The sequence below is a fragment of the Candoia aspera genome, chromosome 5 (genome assembly GCF_035149785.1).
Source record: "Candoia aspera isolate rCanAsp1 chromosome 5, rCanAsp1.hap2, whole genome shotgun sequence".
NCBI lineage: Eukaryota > Metazoa > Chordata > Lepidosauria > Squamata > Boidae > Candoia > Candoia aspera.
This window is the reverse complement of record NC_086157.1, coordinates 35,647,390-35,674,677: the sequence shown is the minus strand read 5'-3', so window position 1 is coordinate 35,674,677 and position 27,288 is coordinate 35,647,390. Positions and strand designations below refer to the sequence as shown.

The 27,288-nt window shown below is 36.9% G+C and overlaps 1 protein-coding gene across 4 annotated transcripts in view; it reads left to right on the top strand.

The window, feature by feature from the left end:
* The window catches only part of MAP4K4 (mitogen-activated protein kinase kinase kinase kinase 4), a 155,503-nt gene that overhangs the window by 111,116 nt on the left and 17,099 nt on the right, over positions 1 to 27,288 (top strand). Inside the window, exons 13-24 of one of the 4 annotated variants that reach the window (XM_063304941.1) lie at positions 6,781 to 6,942; positions 9,057 to 9,143; positions 9,779 to 10,009; positions 11,300 to 11,461; positions 13,679 to 13,909; positions 14,791 to 14,897; positions 18,174 to 18,325; positions 19,540 to 19,637; positions 21,161 to 21,169; positions 21,880 to 22,055; positions 22,683 to 22,803; positions 23,817 to 24,008. In XM_063304941.1, coding sequence (XP_063161011.1) covers positions 6,781 to 6,942; positions 9,057 to 9,143; positions 9,779 to 10,009; positions 11,300 to 11,461; positions 13,679 to 13,909; positions 14,791 to 14,897; positions 18,174 to 18,325; positions 19,540 to 19,637; positions 21,161 to 21,169; positions 21,880 to 22,055; positions 22,683 to 22,803; positions 23,817 to 24,008 — 1,728 coding nt within the window. The remainder of the gene's footprint in view (positions 1 to 6,780; positions 6,943 to 9,056; positions 9,144 to 9,778; positions 10,010 to 11,299; positions 11,462 to 13,678; positions 13,910 to 14,790; positions 14,898 to 18,173; positions 18,326 to 19,539; positions 19,638 to 21,160; positions 21,170 to 21,879; positions 22,056 to 22,682; positions 22,804 to 23,816; positions 24,009 to 27,288) is intronic. The other 3 variants (XM_063304944.1, XM_063304942.1, XM_063304945.1) reach the window with 3 other exon arrangements.

The following is a 27,288-nucleotide window of genomic DNA, read 5'->3' as shown; positions in this document are numbered from 1 at the left end:
TTTTATTTATTTATTTGATTGATTGATTGATTTCTATAGCTGCCCATCTCAACAAGTGACTCAAGTGATTTGTATACTGCTATAGAGTATGTCTAGGTTTGCCTACCAAACCATCATGATTTTAATGCAACAGAATGAATTTTATTCTTCTTGCTGATATCCAGAATAGAAGAACATAAATCCACAAATAGAATACTCTCTTTAGTGTGTACACCATTCCAATGATATCTGTGATATTTTGATTTCATGATCAGCCTTCAGTCATTAGAAGAGTTTCTGTGTATTCTGAAACATTGAAAACCTTAAGCCATTCTGTGTAGAACAGGTACATGTATTCTTGAAAACACTTGACTTATGTCACTGTGCTAGATGGTCTATGACACTACATTGTGAACCATTAAGAGATGATGCTGAAATCTATTGAACCCAAATTATGTTTGGCCCCACTATTGGTTTGACTAAGAAATTTTTTTTATTGAAAATGCTTACAGATTATGAAAGCTAATGCTAAACTTATATTGATAATTGATACAGTGACTCTTGAAAAATTATTACCTAAGGAATCAAGCTACGTGTAACTTCATTTCTGGATGTTACATTTTCCCAAGGTAAATCATTCAGAATAAGAAGGGTTTCATACTTGGTTGACAAAACTATAAACTATCCTTGGGATAGTTTGTTTGACGCCTTACAGTTAAAAAGCAGAACACTCTGGCACTGAAATTCTGTATATTGCACATCACTGTCTTAAATATAGCATGCAATTACTTCTTTATTATTCCAAAGTAAGCTCAGAATCTACAAACAGGACCAAATTACATGGGTGTTTAATGATTCCCTTTCCATCTGCAAACACCTTTCCCTCAACTGATACTCTGTGCAAAAATTATATCAGTAGTATTAAAAATAATGTACCTTCTAGGGTTAACTTGCTTGAAGAGAAAAGGTCATGAATCAGAAACTGAAAAAAATCAAGGCATTTGAGGTCTGTATCCTTAAATAGCCTTTTGTATTGTTTAACCATGTTTTGGAAAATACAGTACAATGGAATCATAAACAATTATTTTTTTAAGATATGAAGTCCATTCGGGTACTTTTTTCAGTGGGGCTTTAGTTACCTTTTTGATTAGCAGGTTCGAGTATTTGCATGGGATTTTCTATTTCATGTTACAAGGCTGGAATTGCAGATATATTTTATGCATTAAATACTTAAATTATTGGGATGTAATAACAAAGCTTTTAAGTATGGCTTCCCCTTACTTTCAGCCTGTTCCATATCCCAAATTAATTTGACAGGTGTTATTAAATAGTTGTACTGAAAATTGATGGATAAAACAATGTTGCTAGCACTTTTTAAGAAGTATTTAGATGTCAGTGTGGCATATTTTGGATGCCTTGAGATAAAAAAGCAGATACAAATGCAGGAAACTGTTATAATATGCTCCTAGCGTGACATTCATGTGTGTGCAATGTTAGATTATACTTTTATTATATTCAGTTATTAGAATTTAATAAAATTACCACATTTTTGAGTTTGGGAAAACTTCTAGCTGTTTAAAAAACATAGGAGGTGGTGGGACAAAAATGATTTGACCTGAGTCAAAAGGCCTAAAATTTCTTACAGGATAGAATTCAGGAGTACCTATGAAGATTTAGGCATGCATATATACTACCTGGTAGATATAAAATTCACCAAAATTTATTAGCACAAAGAGCACAAGGCCTGTTTTTCTTCCCCTGTCTTTTTTCTTAAAAAGCAGAAATTACTTGCATCTCTTTTCAGCCCTGAATCTCCTTGTGAATCAGACAGCAGAAGTAAACACATCCTTCCATTCCAAGTGCAATCAGATCTTTATCTCTGTTGGATGGGGGAGAAATATAATTATCGTTAAAAGAACCTTTTGAAAAAATTACTGTATGAATCATTAATTCAGTTTTACTTCAGAGGACAGAAGCCTTCATCAGACTAAATGCATATTTCACAAGCCTGATATAATCTCTTTTTAAAAGCAGGATCATTACCTAGTAATCATATTGCTTACTAAGTGGAAGATACTGCTGTGGAAGGGAATCGTTATATTTAGAAAAGCCTATCAAAGCTATAAAGAAAGACCTAAGTAGTTAGGTAAACCTGAAGAAACATAGAAAGCTTGTCAAGTTTGAGTTCGTTAATGAATTAGTGAATGTTAGTGGTGTGTTGGGGGGTGGGGGTTGTGTGTGTTTGCTGGTAGGTGGGTGGACAGATGGTCATTTGATAAAGTTATTTGGTCATTTGATAAAGTTTTGGAGTTAAATACAGAAAGCTCATATAATAGGATTGGGGTTAATTATGGTTTCATAAACACCACTGTAAATTGAATATTGGTCAGAATGTAAACCCGGAGCAAAGCAGCAACTGATAGTAGAAACTTGGAACCAATTTGATTAAAAGCTGTTTTTAAAAAAATGGAATGTTAATGAAAAAGGACTATATTTTTCAGAGAGTTCATGTGTTTCCTTTCACTCAAGCTCTCCAATAATTTTCCTTCCAATTTTAAGTGTCAAATTTCTGATTCTTGTAGGTAAAAAAAAACTCCCCGGGCTCTGGAGATTACATGGCCTGCACAGTCATTACTGTTGCAGCAACTTCTAGCCCTAAATGGGGCACCTCAGGACTCTGGTTCAAAGCTGGTGCAGGGAATTATAGTAGTGGCATTGGTGTTATATGGAGAATTCAGTGGCTCTTTTTTTAGTTGTTTTGCATCAGCTTTCAAAACTGTTCCAAGGAAGAATATCTGGTACTGACTCTTATATCTTTTGAAGCATCTTTTGTGTATTAAGATTTTCAGAGGGTGATTTTTTAATGATGTTTTAATTAAGTCTTTCTTCTTTCTTTATCTACTGATATATGGTGATTACGCTTTATGTTTAATTTTGATTTTGCATCATATTCAATAGATCCACCAGGTGATTACCACTTGAAAGACAGGCCATATATACATACATGCTATTTGAAATAGCCATGTGTTTAGTTTTTATATGTCTTCGAGGTCTTCTATTAATAGTATGTAGACTAGAAATATATTCACAGAGAAAGCTAAGTTCTGAGAAGGGATTTTTTCCTCACAGTGATGTGTTCTGGGGGATTTGGGTTTTCAAAATCAGAATTAGGTAATATTAGAACCCAAAATGCAGAGAGAAAGTGCAGTGTTCCATTTAATCTGCCGTGAACACGCATGCATTACAATCATTTGAGATAAAGTGTTTTTAAGCCTATTGCTAGTATTAATATAAATGTTTTGAATGCATAGATTTTGTAAAGAAACTAATCTGGCAGCGTAAATAGTAATGTAAAGCGTGTTTCAGATAAGCAACTTAAAGAATATAACTCTGATGTATCCTCTGTTAGATTTAGATTTGGTTTTTTAATGAGGTGCCATCATGCTATTATTCAATAAATTATTATTTCACTCCTGGATTTATCCATTCCTAGTGGCCCAGGGTATTTGGAATATATTCCATTCATTATGAAGCAGGTTACTTATAAAGAATGGCTTGGCTCTGGACTAAGAACCACTTCTAATTTTAAAAAGATGAACTCTGTACATCAAATATGGCTTTTGTGCCTCTGCCGACCTCATTTTTGGAGTATTCCATAGCTGAGTAGCTTTTTCAGCGGGAAACATATTACCTAATGTCCCTGTTCTTGGATGTCATTCCTGCTTTTCCTCTCAGTTCCTTTTGACTTTTGCAATAGCAGCACTGGAAGAATTTCTTTCTATACCTTTTGTGTCTTTCTGAGAAAAATTGATTTCTAAAAGTATACCTACTCAGTGAAATGCATGGTAACAAAATCTCTGGAAAATTTTACCTTATTTTCCTGTGGAACAGCAGCAGCTCTTCATTTAGCATTTGGGTGTGCCAGTAAGCTGTTCTTGACTGTTGTTTCATATGCTTGGGCAGAGCCACAGAATTAGTAGTTGTGCATACTATACCCTCTCAAGCCACATTCCTCAGCATGTTGACCATGGCCATGCCAGCAAAGCCACCAAGCTGAGGCCAATCCCTATCTTTCCGTTCTAAATGCAAGAGCAGAAAGGGACATTTGTCGAATGTTGTTTAGAGGTATCATTGCATAAAATAATTCTATAAATCCACTGCCAGAACGGTTGCCCACTGCAGAATAATTTCTGGAGTTTTCTACAGCTGCTCAAAGTTGATCATTCTATTGCCGCAGTCTCTGATTGTGATGCTCAAGTACCATCCTTTCCATCTTGGTATGGAGGCTTCTTCATTGCTTCTCTGATGTCAGTGGACTTGCACAGAAAGGGGTTCTGGTGCTATTGTAATCTGTCAAGATTGGTCCACCCCCAACTATCTGAATTATTGGCTGTCCAGCTCATCAGTCCTGGAGATCGCTTTTCTATCACTGAGATGTTATGAACTGTTCGCTGTTGCATCGACTACCTAAGGATTTATTCATGGTGGCAGCAGATACCTCTGTGTTTCAGAAAGCTCCACTTTCTGACATCAGGTCATACTACTAGCCAAATGTTTTCTGTGTCTTATGCCCTCAAGTAAATCTTGATCTATTGATATTGGCACCTTCTGAATTGTCTGGTTCAGAAGCAGCAACAGAATAACCACTATGAATTACACAAAAGCTTGTTTTGTTTTGGATTATCCTGCTCTCTTTTACCCAGACCCAGCAGTCTAAGATAAATCTACCTTTTCTCCAACTGAAGAAAATTGGCCTTATATTGAACAACTATTGTTTAGCTAATGATTTAGGTGTGGTCTTCAAACAGTTCCAACTAGTGAAAGAGGATTTGGTATTTTAGCTCGCTTGTTCTTAAGCCACTGTTAGAGTTGCCTTTCCTCTCTTGTCTATGGGATGATAAATATTCTTTCATTTTTTTCAGTAACCTTTGCCAAGCTGTATTGATAGAGGCTGCATAAGGGCTATTCTGAATATGCTGCTGTCTAACAAAAAAGGCTGAGAATATAATGGGATGAAGGATATATAATGCAGCATTTTTTTTCTTTTAGGGTTGCCAATAATCAAGTCTGCACAGTAGATACCATCCTTTTTCCTGGTAAAATATGGCATTTTTTCTCACCAGGACAAGCAAAAGTTAGTGTAGTTTTTTCTTATAGAAACGTCAGCTTTGACAAAGCAACAAATAAGCACTGTAGTTTCAAACTCCTTGCAGAAGTTACTGCATTCATTTTTATGCTTGGCCCACTCATTGGATCTATCCCAGGAACCACATCTTTTAGCAGAGGATCTTCCTTTTGATGGTAAAGGCCCTTCAGTATAAACTGATGGTGCCATGAAATGAATGCAGAAACTGGAAATGGAAGTGTGTGAGATGGAAATGTTTAGGAACTCTACAGCAGAACAGGTCTTACTTTTCAGAAGTACTTCCTCTCTTTCCTGTCCCTAGAATCCCAAGGAGGGCATCCTTCAACCAGCTACAACAACCAGTTACCTTAGTAGCAAGGCAGGATGGAGTTCATTGTTAAGAATAGTTGGGATTATACTTACCATCTAGTTTTGGAAAATGCTATGGGACAGCTGTCACTGCACATTAAGGGGACCTAGCCTGGACCACACTCAGCACGTGCCAAAGGTCTTCCAGACTGAGAAATATCAGTTAGTGCTACATGAATAGTCTGAGAGAAACCTTTGTACTGGCCAGAAGTAATTTGAAGCCACATGAATTGCTTCATTCAGTTGAATTTGGGTGGCCTTTCAGTTTGACAGAGAAAATCGGAACACCTCCATGACCCAAGCTGTAATTGTGGATTCATGAGCTAAGGGGTTTGAACAAGGTGCATTCAAATCCTTATATTCCATGATTCTATGAATAGAAATTTTGGCTGCCTCTTTCTACTAGGATAAAGGAATCACAGTTTGTTGCAGGGTTAGCTGTTGATTCTGTTCACAGTTATCTTCCAATAGTGTTTCAGGTTTTTTTTAGCAGAAGGTCTTTCATCTCTCTGTGTCTGTTTTCCAGTGGTCTCTATAGATCACATGCCAGTTAACCCATGGGGCACAGACTAATTCGCCCAAATGCAAAGCATTTCCTTAAGGAACTGATTATTCTGTGTTTCAGTCTATGTCCTTGCAGAAGTCCCTGACTCTGAAGAAGGGTTTGTTGTTAAGCACTTATAGTTTTCACCACAAGCCTCTTTGAGCACTGCAGTTTTCAGAGTAAAATGAACTACTTATATCTTTTAAAGTAGTCTTAGGTGATTCTGGGTAGTGTACAAAAGTTAAAAACCAAATAGAGTAAAACTATTAACAGCAATACAAATAACCAAGGTTGAAAGAAACCAAACATTACATCAACCACCAATCCACTAGCGGAGCTTGCTGATGCCCCAGCCCAAATGCCTGGGGGAAATTCTTAGTTTAGCTGCTACATGGAAATTGCTAGAAATAAGTGTCTGATTACAGTTCTGCACTGTGTGCATGGAAGCATTTACAGTGGCTTCCCTGCATCTGGTGATTTCATATACACAATCACAGAATTCACATTTTTCCACATGATAGCCAGCCAATTTAAAACATTAGCAACTGTAGTTATAGAAGCACATTTCTAAAATTATTCATATAATCCTCACAAGTGAAAAATCAAATTTGATTACCACCACCCCTTAACGATGCTGGATTGCCCGTCCACTGATCATGCTGGGTAGTGCCTCATGGCAGTAGAACCCATAGGTTCTACATCCTGATTTGATGGGTTGATAAAAGAAAGAGATTACTTATATCCATTGTCATTTGAAATGCAGCAACAGAGAAGAGAGCGTGAAGTTAGAAGACAGCAAGAACGGGAACAAAGGAGGAGAGAACAGGAAGAAAAAAAACGATTGGAGGAGCTGGAAAAAAGGCGGAAGGAAGAAGAAGAAAGGAGGAGAGCAGAGGAAGAGAAGAGGAGAGTGGAGAGAGAGCAGGTAGATCTGAAACTGCATGAATCAATTATGTATGGTTTTCTCTTCTTTCTTTCCCTTTAGAATAGGAAACACCTAGGAAACTACTGGTCAGAGTCTAATGAATCATTTATTTAACTATGTAGTAGATAGACATTTAAGTGATTTTCATGCTGTATGAAAAATCATTCTTAAAATGTCTTGCTGAATGGCTTTTAAAAAATTAAAGTATGTTCCATCAATCTGGTGTCTTCACAGTGCGTTAGACTACAGCATAGTCATTTTCTGTCAGTGTAGCCACACGTTAAGAAGAGACTAGGTTGGGGATGCCTGGTTAGGAATATGGGAAAATCTGAACTAATATTTCATGATGGATTTCCTTCTTCCTGAATCCTGGCAGAAGATTTCTTCCACAAAGTCACAACATTTAAATGATTTGATATAGGAGTAAACTTCCTTTATCTGCTGTACTGACACAACTGGACTTAGTTCAAACAGTTTATTTGACATACATGAATATTTCAAATAAGTTCCTTGAAAATACTACATTAGTCTCATGGTTTCATTCATGAATCTTGCCTGTCTGAAATATAATTGTATCTATGACAGAAAATTGGGATATTCATACTGGAAAAATAGTGTTCAGGAAAGTATTCTTAATATATTAGATAGTAAGCTCTAAGATCATCACTATGCTATTTAAAGTTAATTGTTTTCTGCTATAAAGTTTATTTGGGCCATGAAACAATATGTAATAAATAATGGAATCTTGCAGAACACATAATGTAGAAATATTCTGTTTTAGAATTCTCGGAAATACTGCACATAACAGATGTTCATGTAGTTCAGTTTCCCTGAACTTGGCATCTTCTAGAAAGTTTGGAGCTGTAATTCCCAGAACTGCTAGGTGAAAATGCATATGGACAGGGCTAGATTGGGGAAAAGTTTATATAATTTTTGTCCCAACTCAATTTTGGGAAATAAACATTGAGAAACAGACATTCTGGATGGAGCAGATGAAAGAAAAATGTCCTTCCTGAGTAACTTACTTGGAATCTTACAGAATCATATTTTCATGTAGCTGAAGATGTGCATCAACCATCTGCCACTATTGTTTGCATGCAGCTAGAGGTGTACTGTATTGTTAACACACACTTTCCAACATGTATTGCTGCCATTGATAGATTTCGTAAAAAAGCAACAACAAAACAAAACCATATCTCTATACAAACTGTTAACTTCACTTAAATTCTGTGTATGCAAGTATTGTATAACAAGCCACTATGCATCTTTTTTTCTTTCATAAAGTTTCAAGCAGTCTCATTTTGCCATTGCGCTGTGTCATTAATTCCTTTTGTGTATGCTGTCTCTTCATGTGTGTTTGAGCGCATGTGTTAATTTTCACTCATTAATTTGCATGATAGGATGTTCTTAGCTTTGGATATGTTACTGCATATTTTGACTTGGCTGAGGAGACCAAACTTCTGAAGTGTCAAAGTCCAATGAAAATGCATTTGGAGTTACATCTTTCTCTAGCGGATGTCTGTTTTTATGTTTTGTCATAACCACCACATACTTCAGATTGGTATTGTCTGCTTTGATGATGGAGGCTAGGATAAATGTATAGTTGAGGTTAAAGCTTATAGTTGAGGTTAAAGATCATTTTTGTGGGAAGCTTGCAAAAGGGATGCCTTAACTAAGCCTGGCTCTAGCTGTTGCTCATGGTTCATCATACAGTGCTAAAACTAATTATTTTATTAAAAATGCATGTGATTTTGTGTTGGCTGTGTTGAAAAGACTTGCTATGTATTAACTACCAACATTTGCTTGTTTTTAAGTCAAAAACCTTCAGGCAAGTTTTTAATGTTTCTTGTGCCACATTTTTTTCCACTCCTCAGTTTATTGTGGGGGGGGGGAGGGTCTGTAATGGAATTTTTCAGTCATTACTTTAGCTGATAGGGTTTTATTTAATTGTTCATGAGGGAGTCACATTACCAAATTCATTACTGAGTTGTCACCTGAAGGTGAATTGGGATAGGTGGCGTTTTTGTTTTGTTGCGTTTTGGTGTTGTACTCAGGTGGTTTGGATGCATTCCTGTTGTGAACAATTTTATTGCTGGGTAATTTCTATGTGACAGGAGTATATCAGGCGACAGCTAGAAGAGGAGCAGCGGCACTTGGAAATTCTTCAGCAGCAGCTGCTCCAGGAGCAGGCCATGTTACTGGTAAAGCACTGTATCTGTTTTGTTAGTAGCTACTGTATAGGATTCCTTTCTCTGGCAGGTGTCCCAGGTTTCCTTAGATGGACACAGCTGAACCTTATGCACAGTAGAGCTCGGCACAAAGCTATTCATTCTATGGAGTACTGGGCTGGCAGACATAAGCGAACAATGCTGTATGATGATCTCGCAAGCCAATCAGAGAAGATTTCCCCCCCCCTAAGTTAAAGCAGTTACGGTTTGGTAATCAAGTTTTTGAACAGCCCTCCTCAAAAGAACTAGAGTGCAGACAATGTATTTGCTAAATATTGGATATAAAAGTCAGGTTATTGTGGTCTTTGGCCCTCCCATTTCCCCCACCCCAACAAAACCACTCTGCCCTTCAGTGGCAAAATAGATTTATGGCTGTGACAGTGACAATTGCTTAAATAATGCTATGCCTGTAAGTACTGGATATTGCTAAGTTTAGCAGAAACGTTTTACAAATTAGGGGGAAACATGTGCTCCATTTGAGTGTAATTTTAAAGTTTGGTATATTTACTTGCATTGCAACTGCAGTAAAATGTATAACTCACCAGAAGATAAGCAAGTGCCTGCCAGCTTGGTGTTCATGTTTTGAACAGTGACCTGTTCTCTCAAAGGAATACAGATGGCGAGAGATGGAGGAACACCGGCAAGCAGAGAGGCTTCAGCGTCAATTGCAACAGGAACAGGCGTATCTTTTGTCACTTCAGCACGATCACAGGAGGCAGCAACAACAGCAACAGCAGCAACAGCAGCAACAGCAGCTCCAGCAACAAGAAAGAAATAAACAAAACTATCATACCCCTGAGCCTAAATCCCATTATGAGCCTACTGAAAGGCCACGGGAGGTAAATTCCATCTCGGGTTTTTAGAATTTATGTTGCTTTCAAAATATCTATCAGAATGTATTTACAGATCACCTTCTGTTAAGAATGTGTACGAAGCTTTACCTAAGCTCCACCACCCCCATCTTGGAAGCAAGTGCAATTTTTAAATATATTTTTACAGAATGTAAAATTCTGTACTTTTATAGGTCATCAGCAGGCAGCATGTGATTTCTATGTTTCAGGTTTATCCATGAAAAATAGGTTGGGGGCTAGCAATTTGACGCATAAAATCTCTCCACTCCTCAGATAGCGTTCAAAAGCGTCGGTAAGATAGCTACAATATTACACTAAAGACACCTGAAATTTCTCAATGGGTAGCCAAATCTTGTGTGGCAGTCACTTCTGTAAGGCAGCCTTTAGTCAGTGTACAGATCAACTTGCTTAACTTTTATCAGTGGGAGGTCTGTTACAGCTGGTAGGATTTGGATTAAGTAAAGTCTAGTAAGATGGAGAGAGAGACCCCCAATTTGTGTTATTTTATATTGCCAGAAATAGCACAGTAGGGGTCTTATACGCAAGTCATTCAGTAATGTATAGCGTATTATGGTAATAATCTATATTGGTCAATGACCACAATAAAGGTTTTCTTTTTCTATTGTGTTAATCCATACAATATGGATGATGATGATGAAGTGACAATTTACCAAATAGTTTCATGAATGTAAAACCATGTTTCAGATGCAACTTTATTACTACATTAAAGATTACGTTTTGAGAACAACTTCTGGAGGACTTTGAGGACTGCACTCAAGGCTTTCAGGAAGCATCACAGGGCTCCAGGGCCCAAGTTCTAACAAGCTCCAACCTTGTTTAACTTCCAAGTCCAAATAAGGTCAGCTAGGTACTGGCACTACTGGGATAATTTCCACTATAACATGTGTTTTTCACAAAAGAGTCCTTGTTTCACACACCATGTGATAAGCCAGTGTTATCTGCAGATGAACATTAATCCTAGCATTTTGAACTGGTACTGAACACTGACCATTACATGGAAGAAAATGTATTTATTTGTTTTATAGTATTTATAATCCACCCCAATCCAAAAGGACAATGGACAACAGTACAGATTATAATACTGTCAAATTGGGCTGGGGGCTACTTAAAGCTTTTGGATTCTAGAATACTAATGTTGTTTGTAGTGAGTGCTGTCTGTTGAGTTGACCAGAAACATGATACTTGTATTTATTTCGATTTTTAAAAACATTTTATCATTATGTCAGTTTGGCCCTCATACCCTTTTTTTCTTCTCAGGTTGATGACAGATATAGAAAGAATAATCAGAGCTCCCCGGAAGCCCAGTCCAAACAGGGAAGCAAAGTGTTAGAGCCACCAGTGCCTTCAAGATCAGAGTCCTTTTCAAATGGCAATTCCGAGCCAATTCAGCCATCTTTGCAAAAGCCAATGGAACCGCAGGTAAAGTCCTTGTGAAAGGTGTGATGGTGGGGTGGGGAGAAGGAGGGAGAGTTGGGAAGTGACATAAGTGGAAGCCAACAGATTACATTATGCTTCAGTATATAGATGACTGCATAATAGAAAATGCTTTTCCATATTTGCGTGTGAGGGACTGTCTTATTCTTCTGCCCTGGTAGGCTAGCTAACACTGCATTTACTGTTACCCTCAGTAAAAATTAACTTGTCATATCTTTCCTTAGTGTTTCTTAAAATTGTGGAGAATGTTATTTTATCTCATTCCTTCTGAATTTGACTTTTTGAAAGGCAAGTTCTACATAATTGTTTTTCCATTTCATAAAACTGACTTTTCATTGTATGGATTAGCTGTGGTTAACTTAGAATCTTATTCCTGTTTAATGCACTTTCCTCTAACATTCTTGAGATAGTTGTTGAATCAGCTAGAGTAAAGGGGCACTACTTCGGCCCTTGGGACATGTTCAGTATGTGAACGCCTTGAATACAGTACCCAAGTCCTCCAGAAGTTGTTACCAAAATATAATTTTTAATGTAGTGGAAGGCTACTGTTAAGTATCTGACTTAATCATTAAGTGTATTAATTATATTCCAGTTTAATTAAATGGAAATGAAATGAAACAAAATTTAGTTTTGTTTCTTCTCTCTCCCATCATGCTGTTCAAAGGTCTGGTATGACCCACCCCCCAAAATTCACAAAGCCCTGCTTCTAGTGGCAGAATTTAAAAGCAAACATGCTCTGGCAAAATGCAAATACTGAAGAGCCACTTTCAGTGAGAATTCTTGCAACCAAGCAGACTCAACTTCCAGTATTAAAGCAGTGTCCAGTGACCAGTGTGTGACCAGTTTTTTGTTAGCTGCTTGCTTTCTCAGGATGACTTCGGAGAGACAATGACCACTAAGACAGATTCACTGAAATAGTTTACCTTATACTTAAAAACAAGTATAGTGACTAGATTTCTGTATAGATCCATCTGATAAGCTTGTCTTTGTAAAACAGTGTATGATTTTTCTGTACCTTTATGTTAATAATTTGCAGTAATAAGTCAAAATAGTGCCATATGGGAAGAATAATTGTCAAAAATACCCAACTATTTCTAACTAGGAAAAATTGTAAGGCTTTTGGGAAAATTATGTTGAGAAAATATAGGCTAGTTATTAATATTTGTGGCAGTTAATATTGCTCAGGTTTTTAAAAACCATTTAAAAGGAGGGTTTCTTTAAAGTTGTTATGCTCTTCTAAAATATAATTTTTATGTAAAACATTTATGATATAGACAGTTCTAAATTTGCAAGAACTTCCTTTAGCTGTCCTTTATCTTAATACATTTTCCTATCATTCTTCTGTCTATTCCCACCCTGTTTCTTTATTATGTATCCTCTTCTTTTCTAGTTTTCTATGAAACTTACTTAGGTTTCATGTTTGGACAGCTTCTGATGCTGAAGAAGAAATGTGGGCATAGTATATTCTATAAGGGCAGCAATAAACCATTATTGTAAAATTTATATTGGACGTGACAAACTTAATGAAGTGTATATGATCATATTTATGTAGCCTCTAATGTGCATATATGCAAATATATACAATATATGCATGTATCACATGTTATGCAGTCTTTGTGTGTTCATATCTATGTGCATACTGACCAGGGCCCATATATAAACCAGTACATACTGTATATTTGTTGAAAAATAAACAGTGCCTTTTCATTTAATGTAATTCTTCCATAATGCCTAAATGCAATGTACTTCACATTCTGAAGATACCAGTAAATTGTTTCAAAGCCATTATATTTACCAGCTTGTTGGTTTACTTGTTTTTACTCCTGCTACTCCCAAATTTGATGCCTTCATTGAATTTTTTAATTTGGTGTAGCGCCCATTTGGAGACTATGAAATCACAGACTTGACCATATGTTAAAACAAGACTGTAGGTTGAGATTTGCTGTCATTCCTTTCCATTAATCTGTATGTTCAGAATATGCCTTCCAACATGCCAGTACACTGTGTTCACAAGCTCTTTGTGTTCTCTAAGCACCTTCCTTGCTTGAAGCCCATTGATTTCACCATGTGTTTGCCTTGCATCGTATCTAAGATGTGACTATTCTGTCAGCAAAATCCTTCTTACCTTTTATTCTGTGTTTAATAGGGAAAAGCCAGTTGTACAGAACGCATTGAATGTTCTATGTTTTGTTTTTTTGTAAGGTACAGTGGTCTCATCTGGCATCTCTCAAGAACAATGTTTCCCCTGTCTCACGGTCCCATTCCTTCAGTGACCCTTCTCCCAAATTTGCACATCACCATCTGCGCTCTCAGGACCCATATCCACCTTCACGCAGTGAAGTGCTAAATCAGAGTTCTGACTCTAAATCTGAGGTACCTGACCCCACCCAAAAGTCTTGGGCTAGATCAGACAGTGACGAGGTGCCTCCAAGGGTAAGAAATAGAAAGACAGAAGTCTGACTTCTTTAAACAAAAGAATAACAGAAGGCATGTGCTAGGTTTTTAATTAATTAGTGAATGCACACCTGTAGAATATCAGAAACAGGCAATTTGTGCTTTTCATGTGTTCATAAACCACCCTGGGAAAAATTTATTTTGAAGGATGATATGTAATAATTGTCCTCCTTTTTTTTATTTCTTTTAGCGAAAAGAATTTGCCTTTTTAAGTAGCTAAGGGATTACAGAAAATGCTCCCTTTATTGAAGATCAATGAAAATGTATAAGCTATGTCTACTATTCAGAAATAAAATATTTATCATGCCAAGGATAATATCCAGGAAAGCATAAACAAAAAAATCATAACCAAAAGTTATCTTTCACCCTTTAATTACCTTAAGTCAGTGGCTATTTTAACATACTATTGACCACAATTTTTTTTATTTGATTTACTTTTATCAAATATAATCTTGCTTTCCTCTTACTGATCCATTACTAGGCATTTGCTGGTTCCTTAGAGCTTAATTTTCTAAATTCCCATGCTATTGTAGCAAATTGCTTTGTGAATCCCTTGCTTTAAAGTTCTGTGTTCTGTCATGATGGTCTGTGAGTGGGTATTTATTTGTTTCTGTGCTATCTATCTACTAAACTTCCTGTTTTTTCAGCATCTTAAATGCAGTCCAACTGGGTTTATGGGCTCTATAGTTTGTGAACATTTTAATCAATAGAACTACTTTGTCTAGACCTGCTAGTGTTTCAGTAATATATCTCTCTATATTTAGCAATATATATGTGTATATCTTTACAGCACAAAAGAGGCTTAGTTTTGCCATGCAACACTATTCATTATTTGCATTCCTCCTTCCCTCCTCCATAAGGTCCCAGTGAGAACGACATCCAGATCACCTGTGTTATCCCGACGTGATTCTCCACTACAAAGCACTGGGCAGCAAAATAACCAAGCAGGTCAAAGGAACTCCACAAGGTTTGTAATGCTTTCTCCCTGCCTCCCAGTTGATGAGAGAAGCACGCTGGAATCCCATGTTCACTCAGAATTCAAGATTTGAGCTACACTGATTTTTTTTTAAAGCCAATGCCTGCTATAGCTAAGCAGTCTCAAAAGGTATGTTTATACAGTACTATTCAGGAAGTCATAACGTCTTAATGACTTCCCAGCATCATTCATATAAATAGGGTTTCCTTATCTTCCTGAAGAACTGTGCTAGGTTATCATGCTTCCATTTCTGTTTCAAATATATCTAATGTCATGTCAGAGAATGGTAGCAAAAAATAATAATTCTAGATGTTCATATTAGAATTAAACTTATTCTTTAATTTCACTGAAACACCAGAAAAGATTGGAGAAGCCTGTCTGTTACCTTGATCAGTTTTCATCCCTTTTCTCTTTAATTCTGTTTCATTATGACAACTCAGTGGGACATTTTACGGGTTAAAGTAACTTATACCTGTTCCCTCAGATACAATGGTTGTCGCGATTTCTAATCATGTCTCTTGTATCTGTTCTGTGACTTTGTCAGCTTGTACAGCCTGAGAATGTGGATCATATGCGTGATCAATCTCTTACGCATATGCATAGTTGCATTAGCTTTATTGACTAAGTTAGTCATAAGAGACTTGCTAGAAAAGGTGACAGGTGTAGTGTAGTTGCAGTGAGACCTTTACTGAAAAAGCCCTTCTTTGATCTCATAATATTAAATTACTTTGGAACATTCTGATATTTCTCATTTTTAGGCAAGGATGTTATGGTGGTTTTAGCTTTGGTCATTTGTAGACTAACACATTGAATTCTACCTTAACCTCTAGAGATCATAGAGATTATTTTAGAATATAGACTGCATTTTCCCAGAGACATGAATGACAGATCAGTCTATTTTTATTTTGTCATCAGTTCCAAGAAAAGTGGTGGAGCTCTAGGCTTAATATCTTGTGATGTGCTGGATCAGGACTAACACATTTATTTATTTATTCATTTTTTTTATATCCTGCCTTTTCCCTGTGAGTTCAAGGCATTGTACACAGTGTCCATCCTCCAGTTTGTCCCACAACCCTGTGAGGTAGATTGAGTTGTGATGTAGTCATCCAGTGAGCTTCCAACAGCCAAGGAACCTGGGTTTATTATGTAATCTTAAAAAAAAAGATTCACCAGGTGTTGGATTGCCCCATAATCCAACATTTGCACTTAAGCGACCAATTGGAAATGGTAGTATGCAGTGCCATGGCCTCTAGTTTAGGCTGGTAGATTAGCAGGACCAATTTTTCCTCAGCTGTGTCACAAGTGGATCACTGTGATGTACTATATATGGACTGTCTTTAAAGAACCTTTTAAATTTGTATTGATCCAGAATGTAGAAGCAAGAATGTTCATGAATATATATCCATGCAATGATGTTATATTCATCTTGCCTTCTGTATTCATTGCCAATTTGCTTCTTGGCATATGTTAGTATTAGTGATTACATTTATAGCACTAAATAGCTTGGATTCTAAATACCCAAAGAATCACCATCCCACAAAATAGCCTGAAGATATTGTATGAATATATACTCAGTGGGTGGATAAGAATGTGGACAAGAACACCATCCTTGCTTCTCTCCAACTTCTAAAGTTTCAAGAGAGAGACCAGCGGAAAGCTGTTCTTGCAGTCACTTGAATGCAAGTATTGTTCTCATTAGCTGGGATCAGAAAAATCTCAGACCACAGTTATGCAGTAGCTATGTTTGAATTCAAAAACATTCCTGAACCCATTAAAAAAAGGTTGTTTTCTATACCTGAACTAAAATCATAATGGATAAGATGTAGGTGTTCAGTGACATCACTGATAGTGTCTTTCAATTCTTTTGAATGTATTCTTTGTATTGTGTTGGGGTTTTCAATTGTTTAGAATCCTACCTGCACATTAAAATGGTGAGAAACTAATTTTTCTGTAAATAATTAAATACTCGCTTTATTATCTTTGTTGATTCTGGAAATCTGAGCAGTTTTGATAAAACTTGGAGTGTTGTACAGTTTCTTTTTACAAGGAAGTAATCTTGTATTGTTGAGACACACACTTAATATCTCCAGGGCAATGATCAAAAAGAGTAAACAGCGTAATTTTGAAGGTGAAATTTCCAGACACCTTTTTTTGAGCTTTAGCATAAAACAGTTACTAGACACACGTAAACTATTTCTGTATCATTCTTGATGGGGTTTTGTCTTTACTAAGTCCTAGTTGTGGTTTGATGAAGATCAGATTTCTGAAGTGTACAGTTTTGTCTCTTTCAGACAGGTCATGCAGATACTAGATTCTGGATACAATACTCTGGGTACCCCACCACTCTTCTTGTAGCTGTTATCCATTGCTATCCATTCCCATGACTCTTGGTTTTAACACAAGCTGCCTCACCTTCCAGAGGGAAAACACAACATGTGCACCTTCTTTTTCTTTGCATTCTGTTGCAAAGAGGTCAGAGCTCTGGTAAAGACCAGAAAAGCTAAGTAGCTCCAGGAATTGGAAACAATATTGCTAATTGATAAATGAGCCTCAGTAGATACTGACCTCATTGACTTCATTTGCCCAAGTCAGATGAAACCATTTAATTACAGTTTTGTGTTTTCAAATTGCTCAGCTTTAGTTTTCATGTGTTCAGGAAGACTCTTCAAGAGGATATAGATTAATAATACAGACTTAAATGCGGTGACAAAAGGGTGATCATATCTGCTAGCAAATGTTGCCAAAATATTGTGGTAGAGGACCGAGATTAGGGAGACCTGGTGTCAAATTGCCCATGGAGATCTGTGTGTGACCTTAGGTTGGCCATTATCCCTCAATCTTGCCTACCTACAGAGCTGCTGTTAAAATGGGAGAGAAGAGTCCCATGTGCAGATCCAAGAGCAGGAATAGGAAACTTGACAGTGGATTTGCTTCTGCTGGTGCAGTCAGTGGGCTCAGCCAAAGGAAGGATGCGTCCCCTGTGACATTATGTGCCTTTGTATGCAGGAGGAGACAGCTGAGGAGGAAACTTGCTTGGAGAGAGATTAACTTCTGAAATTGTTCATGTTGTTTTCTTATTGGGAAAAGGCACCACATCAGCAAGAAGGAGAATAGGCTTTGCCTAAACTCTTGTGGGCCAGACAGGAAGATCTGGCAGGCCTAAAGTTTCCAGTCTTTGAGAGGAGAGGCAGGATATAAATTTTAATTTAAGAAAAAGAAAGAAAAGTCAAATTAATATTTTTTTAAAAAAAATTCTTCTCCTGTTAGCAATATAGAGCCTCGTCTGCTCTGGGAAAGAGTGGAAAAGTTGGTACCAAGACCGGGGAGTGGAAGTTCTTCTGGTTCAAGCAATTCAAGTTCACAGCCTGGCTCACATCCTGGTTCCCAGAGTGGATCTGGAGAAAGATTCCGAATGAGATGTAAGGAAAAAAAAATATTCCCATTAAGGATCCAGAGAGGGATTTTGAATGAGAGACAAGGAAAAGAAACTGTCTTCAAGTGAAGAATAGCCAGGCTCATTTGTAACCCTTCAAAACTTTTTAAAAAAGCATATATATTGGTTCATTGATCCACTAATTGAAAATACCTCTCCCCAAAGGGAATTTTTTACAACCTGTGCTTAACTGTTACAGTAAGAGCAAGGGAAGCAGACTTTTCCTTTATGAAGATAAGATTATACTGGCAGATAGATGTAGATGTGTACATAGACGTAGATGCATAGATATAGATAAAATATACACACATACATACATTCTTTCACATACCCATATATATACACGCACACATATACACGCAGAGGCATGCATGCATACATACATACATACACACACACACACACTTTTCTGTTTCCTAGTCACTTTAAATTACAAGAGCAATATCTGTAGGAAAACTTAAATTGAATTTTGATTTGGGAAGAATACCTTTGAATATGTTGATCAAGGAATGTATAGGTAGTCCTCAGGTAATGATCATTTGTTCAGCAACTGTTTGAAGTTACGACGGCACTAAACAAGGAGACTTAAGGCCAGTCCTTGAAGTTGTGGCTGTTGCAGTGTCGTCATGGTCGTATGATCGTGATTTGGGTGCTTGGCAATTGGCTCGCAGTTACGACAGTCACAGCATCCTATGGTCTCATGATCACCATTTGTGACCTTCGCTTCCAGCTTCCGAAAAGCGAAGCCATTGGGGTTGCACATGGTGATCACATGATGTTGCACCTAGCAACTGTGTGGGATTCTCCTAACAATTATAACTAGAACTGCCAGAAGTGCTATCCTAAGTTGGCACAGTCACATGGCATCAGGTTTCCTGACCATGTCACTTAGCGATGGAGTTCCTTCTCCCAATTACCATTGTTAACCAAGAACTACCTGTATTATTCCCTTATGATTTATTATTAGTATAGAAAATATTAATCAAATTGAGCTTTTTATAACAATTTCTTTTCAAATGTTGCAGAAACATTCTATTAATATTTTGGATTCTTCTAATAATGGCTTTCCTTTTCTTTTTGTAATGGTAGCAAGAGCTTTCTGATTGTATTTGCTGCTAGATGTTAAGTTCCCAGAACTTATTTTATAAATCAGAATGCTTTTTTTTTTAAATGAGTCTTTTATGTTACTTGATTACCTAGCATCATCAAAATCTGAAGGTTCACCTTCACAACGTAATGAAACTACAGCCAAAAAGACTGAAGAGAAGAAGGAAGTTTTCAGACCCTGCAAACCTGCGGTGAGGTTCTTCTGTTGTGCATATAAAGCTCTATATTTATGGTCTGTATCTTTGCATAGAGGATGGTGATGTACAGTTTGAATGGACTGATAAGGAAATGAATGAATAAGGTGTGATGTCTAATTTTTATTATATGCTATTTGCAGATAACATCAGCAAAATTATTTCATAATATTTCCAATAACCTCTTCCAGGTAATTAACTCAATTCAATTTAAATCAGCAAATAATAACTAAGAGATTTTAGAATTCTTGAAAGCTATGTGATAACCAGTCCAAGTGGGAAAGCTTTAAACACAATTACAGAATCTTTTGGTGTCTGAGGCCTACAGTTAACATGGAGCCAAGAGAGAGCTCCCATATGCAATGATAATCTAAAGTGAATAGGATCAGGACACAGAGGTGGGTAGAGTTAGGGTTTTCCTTCCCCTCCTCCTTGAGTTGGAGTTTTGTTTTGTTTTCCTTTCATAATTGTGCTAAATTTACTTCAGGATCTATACTATTGTTTTTATAGAACAGGGGTCCCCAACCCCTGGGCCGCAGACCGGTACCAGTCCGTGGCCTGTTAGGAACTGAGCCACACAGCAGGAGGTGAGCAGTGGGCGAGCGAGCGAATTTACAGCTTGAGTATTTACAGCCACTCCCCATCGCTTGCATTACCACCTGAGCTCTACCTCCTGTCAGAGAAAGCAAGCCCATTGGCTGCTATCTTCAAACGGCACGAAGAAAAAAGAATAAAAGGTGATATACTGAAAGGCCAATCTGTATAGATAGTAAAAATACAGCCGTTTCCTCTTTCCCCTAGCTGCATTTCCTCTTCAGCAGTAGTAGGCACATGGCCTTTCATTTCTATAATTAAATCTGAAATCATAGTTTCCCACAGTTGTAGTTTTCCCATACATTAAAATTAGCTTGTTTACTTATGCACAAATAGAAAGCTTTTCTGAAGATCAGCAGCACTTAACTGTAACAGACCTAATTTGATTCAAATATTAGAAGATCATTTTAATTTGTTTCCTTAAAGTCTCCCATCTGCCTTTGTCTTCCCATTGGCATCATTTTGACTATTGTGGAAGCAGTCCTTTTGTCTTATTCAGCACAGATGTTTTTATTTTTTGTATTACTGTTTCTTATAAAACTTACAGGGAAACAGTGGGAAGAACAAGCTTCTACTTTCCCTTACCCTGATTCTTATTTATAATACCATGTCATGCTCTTATTTCATGCTCTACTTCTTTATTCCTTCATTTAACATTTTAAGTAAGCCACTGCTGTAATTTTAGTATCTTGAAGACCCAAGATAACTGGATTAGTTCCTGAATTAATGTTGTATTTTAGTTGTGTCTTTCATTCCTTCATTTAAATGGTTAAATAAGCCAATGCTGTAATTTTAGTATTGTGAAGTCCAAGATAAGTGCATTAATCCCTGTATTAATTTTGTATTTTATCATTCTTTCCCAAACCATGTTCCATATCTTGGGCCAATGTTGATTTGCTTACTTTGTTCATGTGACTGATCTTCAGGGAGAAGTGGTAAGCAGTCAAGTTAATTTATGGCATAACTTCAAATCCTAACGTGACTTAATTTAAATTTACAGAACTTCCCATCCTCTTCTCCCACTAGTTGCAACTTGAAACTGCCAAAAATAATCTGTGGAAGCTCAGAGACTATTAGCAAAATCGGCCAGGATATAGCAGGCAACTAGGAGAGAAGAGATTATATGATAAGGCTAAATTAAGAAAGTTTATAGAAAGAGAATTCCATTCAATAATAGCCATGTCCTATCTCAAGAGATGTTAAATTTCAAATCCTGCTGTGACCATTCTCTTCTAAGTTTCTGTATTCTAAAAAAAACCAGTTGAAGAAAAATGTATAACAAACTGAGAAGAATGAAAGGCTAAGTCTGACAATAACGATAATGGTCCATTTCTAATTCCATAATTCGTTAAAAGACAGGTCTTTCACTAATACATAAGTATCCAAACAACTAAGTGCACAGCTACTGTTTTCATACATACCATAAAGTTTTCATGAACTGAGTTTTGCTTGATTTAATTCTATCAGAATTAAAGCATTGAAACATATACCAGTTTATCAATGTATATTTCCTAAAGTAATTTACCAAATGTAGAATAAATGTATCAGTTAACTAATTGGATTCGGTTCTTGAAAACAAACTGCTGAAATAGGCAGTGCTCACCTTTAATTTTGCAACATTATTATTGTATGCTTTTCTTTCTAGGATTTAACTGCTTTGGCAAAGGAATTGCGAGCAGTGGAAGATGTGCGACCACCTCATAAAGTGACAGATTATTCATCGTCAAGTGAAGAATCAGGGACAACAGATGAGGAGGATGATGATATGGAGCAAGAAGGAGTTGATGAATCTACTTCTGGCCCTGAAGATGCTAGAGCAGTGTTAGTTGTATTTTTCCTATTTCCCATATATCAAAGGATCTCTGAAATTTATGGGATTATATCAACGGTGACGTTGATTATATCACAGGACGCGGTGGCGCTGCGGGTTAAACCGCTGAGCTGTCGATCGGAAGGTCAGCAGTTTGAAACCGCGCAGCGGGGTGAGCTCCCGTTGCTAGTCCCAGCTCCTGCTCACCTAGCAGTTCGAAAACATGCAAATGTGAGTAGATCAATAGGTACCGCTTCGGCGGGAAGGTAACGGCGTTCCGTGTCGTCATGCTGGCCACATGACCCGGAAGTGTCCACGGACAACGCCGGCTCTAACGGCTTAGAAACGGAGATGAGCACCGCCCCCTAGAGTCGGACACGACTGGACTCTACGTCAATCAACTTTGTCCTTTTTGGCATTCAGTTCTAAAAATACAGTTTAAGAAAAATGTATAACAAAACTGAGAAGAATGAAAGGCTAAGTCTGATGATGATGATAATGGTCCATTTCTAATTCCATAGTCTTTCACTAATGAGTAGCCCTTTAGAAAATCCATAGTTGTAATTATTTTAATATTGTAATGGATGCTGAATATCGAAGCATCATGTGAGTAATTATGGAATGTCCTCACCAAACAGATCCACTCTGAACCTCAGCAATGGAGAAACAGAATCAGTGAAAACAATGATTGTGCATGATGATGTGGAAAGTGAACCTGCCATGACTCCTTCCAAAGAGGGCACTTTAATTGTCCGACAGGTAATGCATCTTTCAGGATGTAATTTGTTCCTTTTCATCCATTCATTCATTCTCTCATTATCTTTTCCCACTGTAATATTGGTTACAGATCCAGATGATAGCCATTTGTGAATAAGCAGACTTGGAGCATGCAAAGGGAATAATAGTTTTCACCTATTGTTTCGACTGTGTGTTGCATGCATACATTGGAATGACTGTTGTATGATTCTACAGTGTTTATTTTAATCTCTTCTAATATGGAATAAAAAACTGTAGATGTTGTAACAGGAACCTGGGATAAATGCCAGTTGCAATTCTGTATTTGTAACACTTCTAGTGGCATCTTAAGAGAAGGTAAAAGATCAAGTAGTGGGAGAGCCCAAGACAGTGTAATAAGGATCATCTAGTTCATTTTAAATCACTTACATACACCACACTATCTCACTGGAGTTCAGAACAGCTTACACATGTTTCCCAAGACACTTCCTATTCAGGCAGGTTTCAAGACCAAGGCAGATTATCTTTAGGAGTAGAAATGTTGGGTCATAGTCTTGCTGTCATGAGATATTATGCAAGAAACGGTTGAGAAAATGCCTCTGTTGTCTTGAACTTCCTGGTATATTAAGTTAGGTACTTCATAGGACATGAACTTTGCTAATTACATTTCTTATTTTTCAACTGAACATCATTCTTGTAATTGAGCCCCCACATCTTATTTAGATGTCATGAATATTGTTTAAACAACTAAATTAGGACATTCACCAGAATGATAATTGAATGCAAGCATGATAGCAAGAAAAGTCATAAGGAGAATGCACATAGGTGCAATCATAGATGTGATCTTTAGAAACTTAAATTTGCCAGTAAAGAAATTGGCTTTGCAAGAAAAAAAACTTATATTGTAAGCCCCACTACATAGTGAAGGCTTGGTTGATGAATGCATTGGTTGAAACATTTAAAATGGATCATTTTGCTAGGGGCATAGACTTGTACACAGCACTTGAGCAAGACAAGTGTGCCTGTTTTTTCTACAGAGTACAGTTGACACAAAGCGTGCCAGCCATCTTGAGAGCAATGGCTTTGCCGGTCGCATTCACCTCTTGCCAGATCTCTTACAGCAAAGCCATTCCTCCTCCACCTCCTCCACCTCCTCCTCCCCATCCTCCAGCCAGCCGACACCCACCATGTCCCCACAGACACCCCAGGACAAGCTAACTACTGATGAGGTATGTCTTGCACCACAGCTGGCTGCTTTTGTAGGGCTTTAAATGTATTTCCTAATAGCTAGTATCCAGAGAGTTTCCAGCCAATGTCCCTTCTGCTGCTCTTCTTCCTGTCCCTGTCCCTTCACTCCCCCAAAATAACACATTTCAGCTCTTATGCACCAATCCTCTGAACTATAGAATTTTTACCCCAAACTTGCCAGTTGACTATTATTTTGTTTTGCTTTTTACGAGTCATTAATTGCATGGCTTTTGGTATCAGCTAAATGGATTGTTTTATCAGTATTTGTTTCAACGCTATTCTGGGGAGAGCATCTGAAAGTAATCCTAGGGTGACTGGCTTTTTCGAATAACAACACTGCCTGATTTAGCGTAGTATTGAGGAACTGGGCACATAGAGCATCCTTGCTTTGGAAAATGGTGCACTGTATTGGAAAGGAAACTTTCTTCAGCCTAACCATAAGAGGATGCTTTAAGGGAAAAAAATCTTAATGGAATAAGCAATTATTTTTCTGAATTACTGAATTTGTTTTATTGTAGGATGTTAGATAAAAAGAGCTGTCTTGGTTTTTAACATATGGTTCTGCTCTGACAGGAGACTATAAAACAGGAGGCTGTTTTCCCAGAACACAAATACCCTTCCAGTTTGCAGGCTATTAAGAGATTTAAAATGTCATCCACTGGCAATAAAGAAGATATGTTGAGTTACTGCACATGAATTCTTCTAAATACATTAGACGTGCAAGTTTTAGCATAGAAGCAATGTCATTTTCAGAACATCCTGTTAGGACAAAACGTTACTCAAACTGACTCTAATACTAACTGTACTAGAGCAGTGAAGCTGTTTTGAAATAGCTTACTGTGTGGAGGTCAAATGTACCTGTTTTCAACCATTTAGAGCTCCTCTTCAGATTTTCAATCAGAAGCCAAGCACGTCACAGCAGTTATTGACTAATTCTTTTAAAATCACCACAAGATTTAATTCCAATTCCTAGAGATGTTCTACAGTCTAAAAGACAGTTTAAATGGCCTACAACTATAGGATGCTTAAAACTGCAATGCCAGCTCATCTTAAGAAATGAGAGAAGGCAGTCTGGCAACTAATTGAGTAATTTGCTGGTAAAAATGGCTGTCATTTGAATTCTGAAGCAAAACTTAAATTGTAGTTTGAGGCTTGGTTTTGAACTAAGTTTTTGGGTGAAATCTATCTTCATCCTAGATCCAGCATTGTAAGACAATGAGGCTCATAAACCACAGTAGGTATACCTTGTAAAAAGCAATTAAATTATATGCCTCATTACCTCCTAATTGTGGTTAATAGTGAATTCCATGTCAGTGCCCTTTACTTATTTCACGTTAGAAAAAGGGAAATTGTTATATATTGCTTTTTAAAATCATTTAGAAGTTGTCAACTGCATGACATGAAGCACAGTGATGTTGCTTGTCCAATAATCAGATAAAATACCAGAACTTTAATTAAAAAAGTAAACTTGTTTCTCTACTTAATACAGAAATTATGGTAAATGAGCAAAGGTTCCTAGTCGTTTTATGAAAAGATGTACTGTAGATTACAATGTAGTACATGCTGCTCTGATTACGTGTGCTGGTTCCTCTTAAGATCAGATACAGTTAACAAATCATGGATAGCTTTGTCTATTTAGTAGGTCATCCCAACCAGAGACAAACCAGAAAAATAAAGGTGGTGTTCTGTGTTTTGGACACTCAACCTTAGGCCGCATCCACATCTTCCAAGCCTCTCTTTAAGCACTTCCTAGTTATACCTACTATTTGATAAGTTGTATAATTTGCACATTTAGTCTTTTCATGAAATGGAAGACATGACACCCAAGCATGTATTCAGCTTAATGGACAGGCTATCTTCTTTTCATGAAATGAATTGAAATTTTGTCCAGTTGCTGATCAATAAGTGTAATTCTGGTTAGTGGCTTCATATCATGACTTCGGTAATTTCTGTACGTAATGAGTAATTCCATTTCATGTAATGACCAATTCTATTTAAAATGCTCTATCAGCAAAGAATATAAAATTGCAATTTGTACAGTGCTTTAGGTAATATGACAAATGGAGTCCCTTACTGACAGTATAGCTTAAATAAAGCTTACTAATATAACAGTGGTAAAGATCTCCCTGTTTCTTTTTTTCTAATAAAGTTTTTTTAAAAATATTTTAAAAATCTGATTTGCATACCATTTGATACAAATTGATTGTATGAAATCGTTTTATTCTGCTAGTGAAAGCTTCATTTATTAGCATAAACTGCATTCTGACATTCATGCTGTGGTCAAAGGGGGCCCTCCATATGCAGAAAAAAATGCAATAGGAGGCTTACATTGATAAATGTACAGTATGATCAATAGGTAGAATAGTGTATGTAGCTTATTGTCTCTAGAGGAGGAATATTTTATGGAAGAACATAATAATATGAAAGGAGTGAAAACTTTTTTTGTTAGAGGCCACAGTGAAAGTTATCTATGAATAGAGATTTACTATGGAAGATGATTGACCCAGCATGAATGGAAAAGGCACAAAACAATTTAATGTAATGTATTCCTTTTTTTGGTCTAGATCAACTTTATAGGCCGTACTTAATTTTCACTCCAATCATTCTCCTTTAATGTGCAGTATAATCTGTATGACGCTTAACTTACATATATGACAAAAAGTTTTCAAAGCCATTCTAACAGTTTCATTATTTCATTTTCCTTCCTTATTTGTGTTTTTCATGTTTGGTGTTGTAACTACAGGATGCACCAGTGCCTTCATGTCACCATTTACACCTTTCCCCTCCTAAAAGCCCCCTTGTTTGACACTGTTTTAATATTTTTCTGTGAAAACGATGGTGGAAGAACATGCTGCAGCTTTCTGGCAAGAGTCTCAGTTTCAAAACAAAAATTTTAAAGAGAAGAAATAATCTTAAAATTTATTAGGAGTTAGAATTCTAGAATTAGTAGTTTGGTTTTTAATTGCTCATACCTTGTTGCACATGGAGAACATATTTCCCAGTTGGTCACTGAGAGTACAGAAGACACATGGCAGCAACGTGAAGTAGGAAGTAGTACAATGAAATGAAAAAACAGAATTTGGAAGATAAAGTCCAAAGTTTAGAAAACAGGGCCTCACATTTCAACAGCTGGAGGCTCTTCTAAGTTTTTAATGTAGGCTTCAGTACATTCGGAATACATTCTGTAAAAGCCTAAGCAAGGGCTGTTTAGTGGATGAAACTTGTCATAGCGGTACTTTAAATATTGCTTATTTTTAAGGA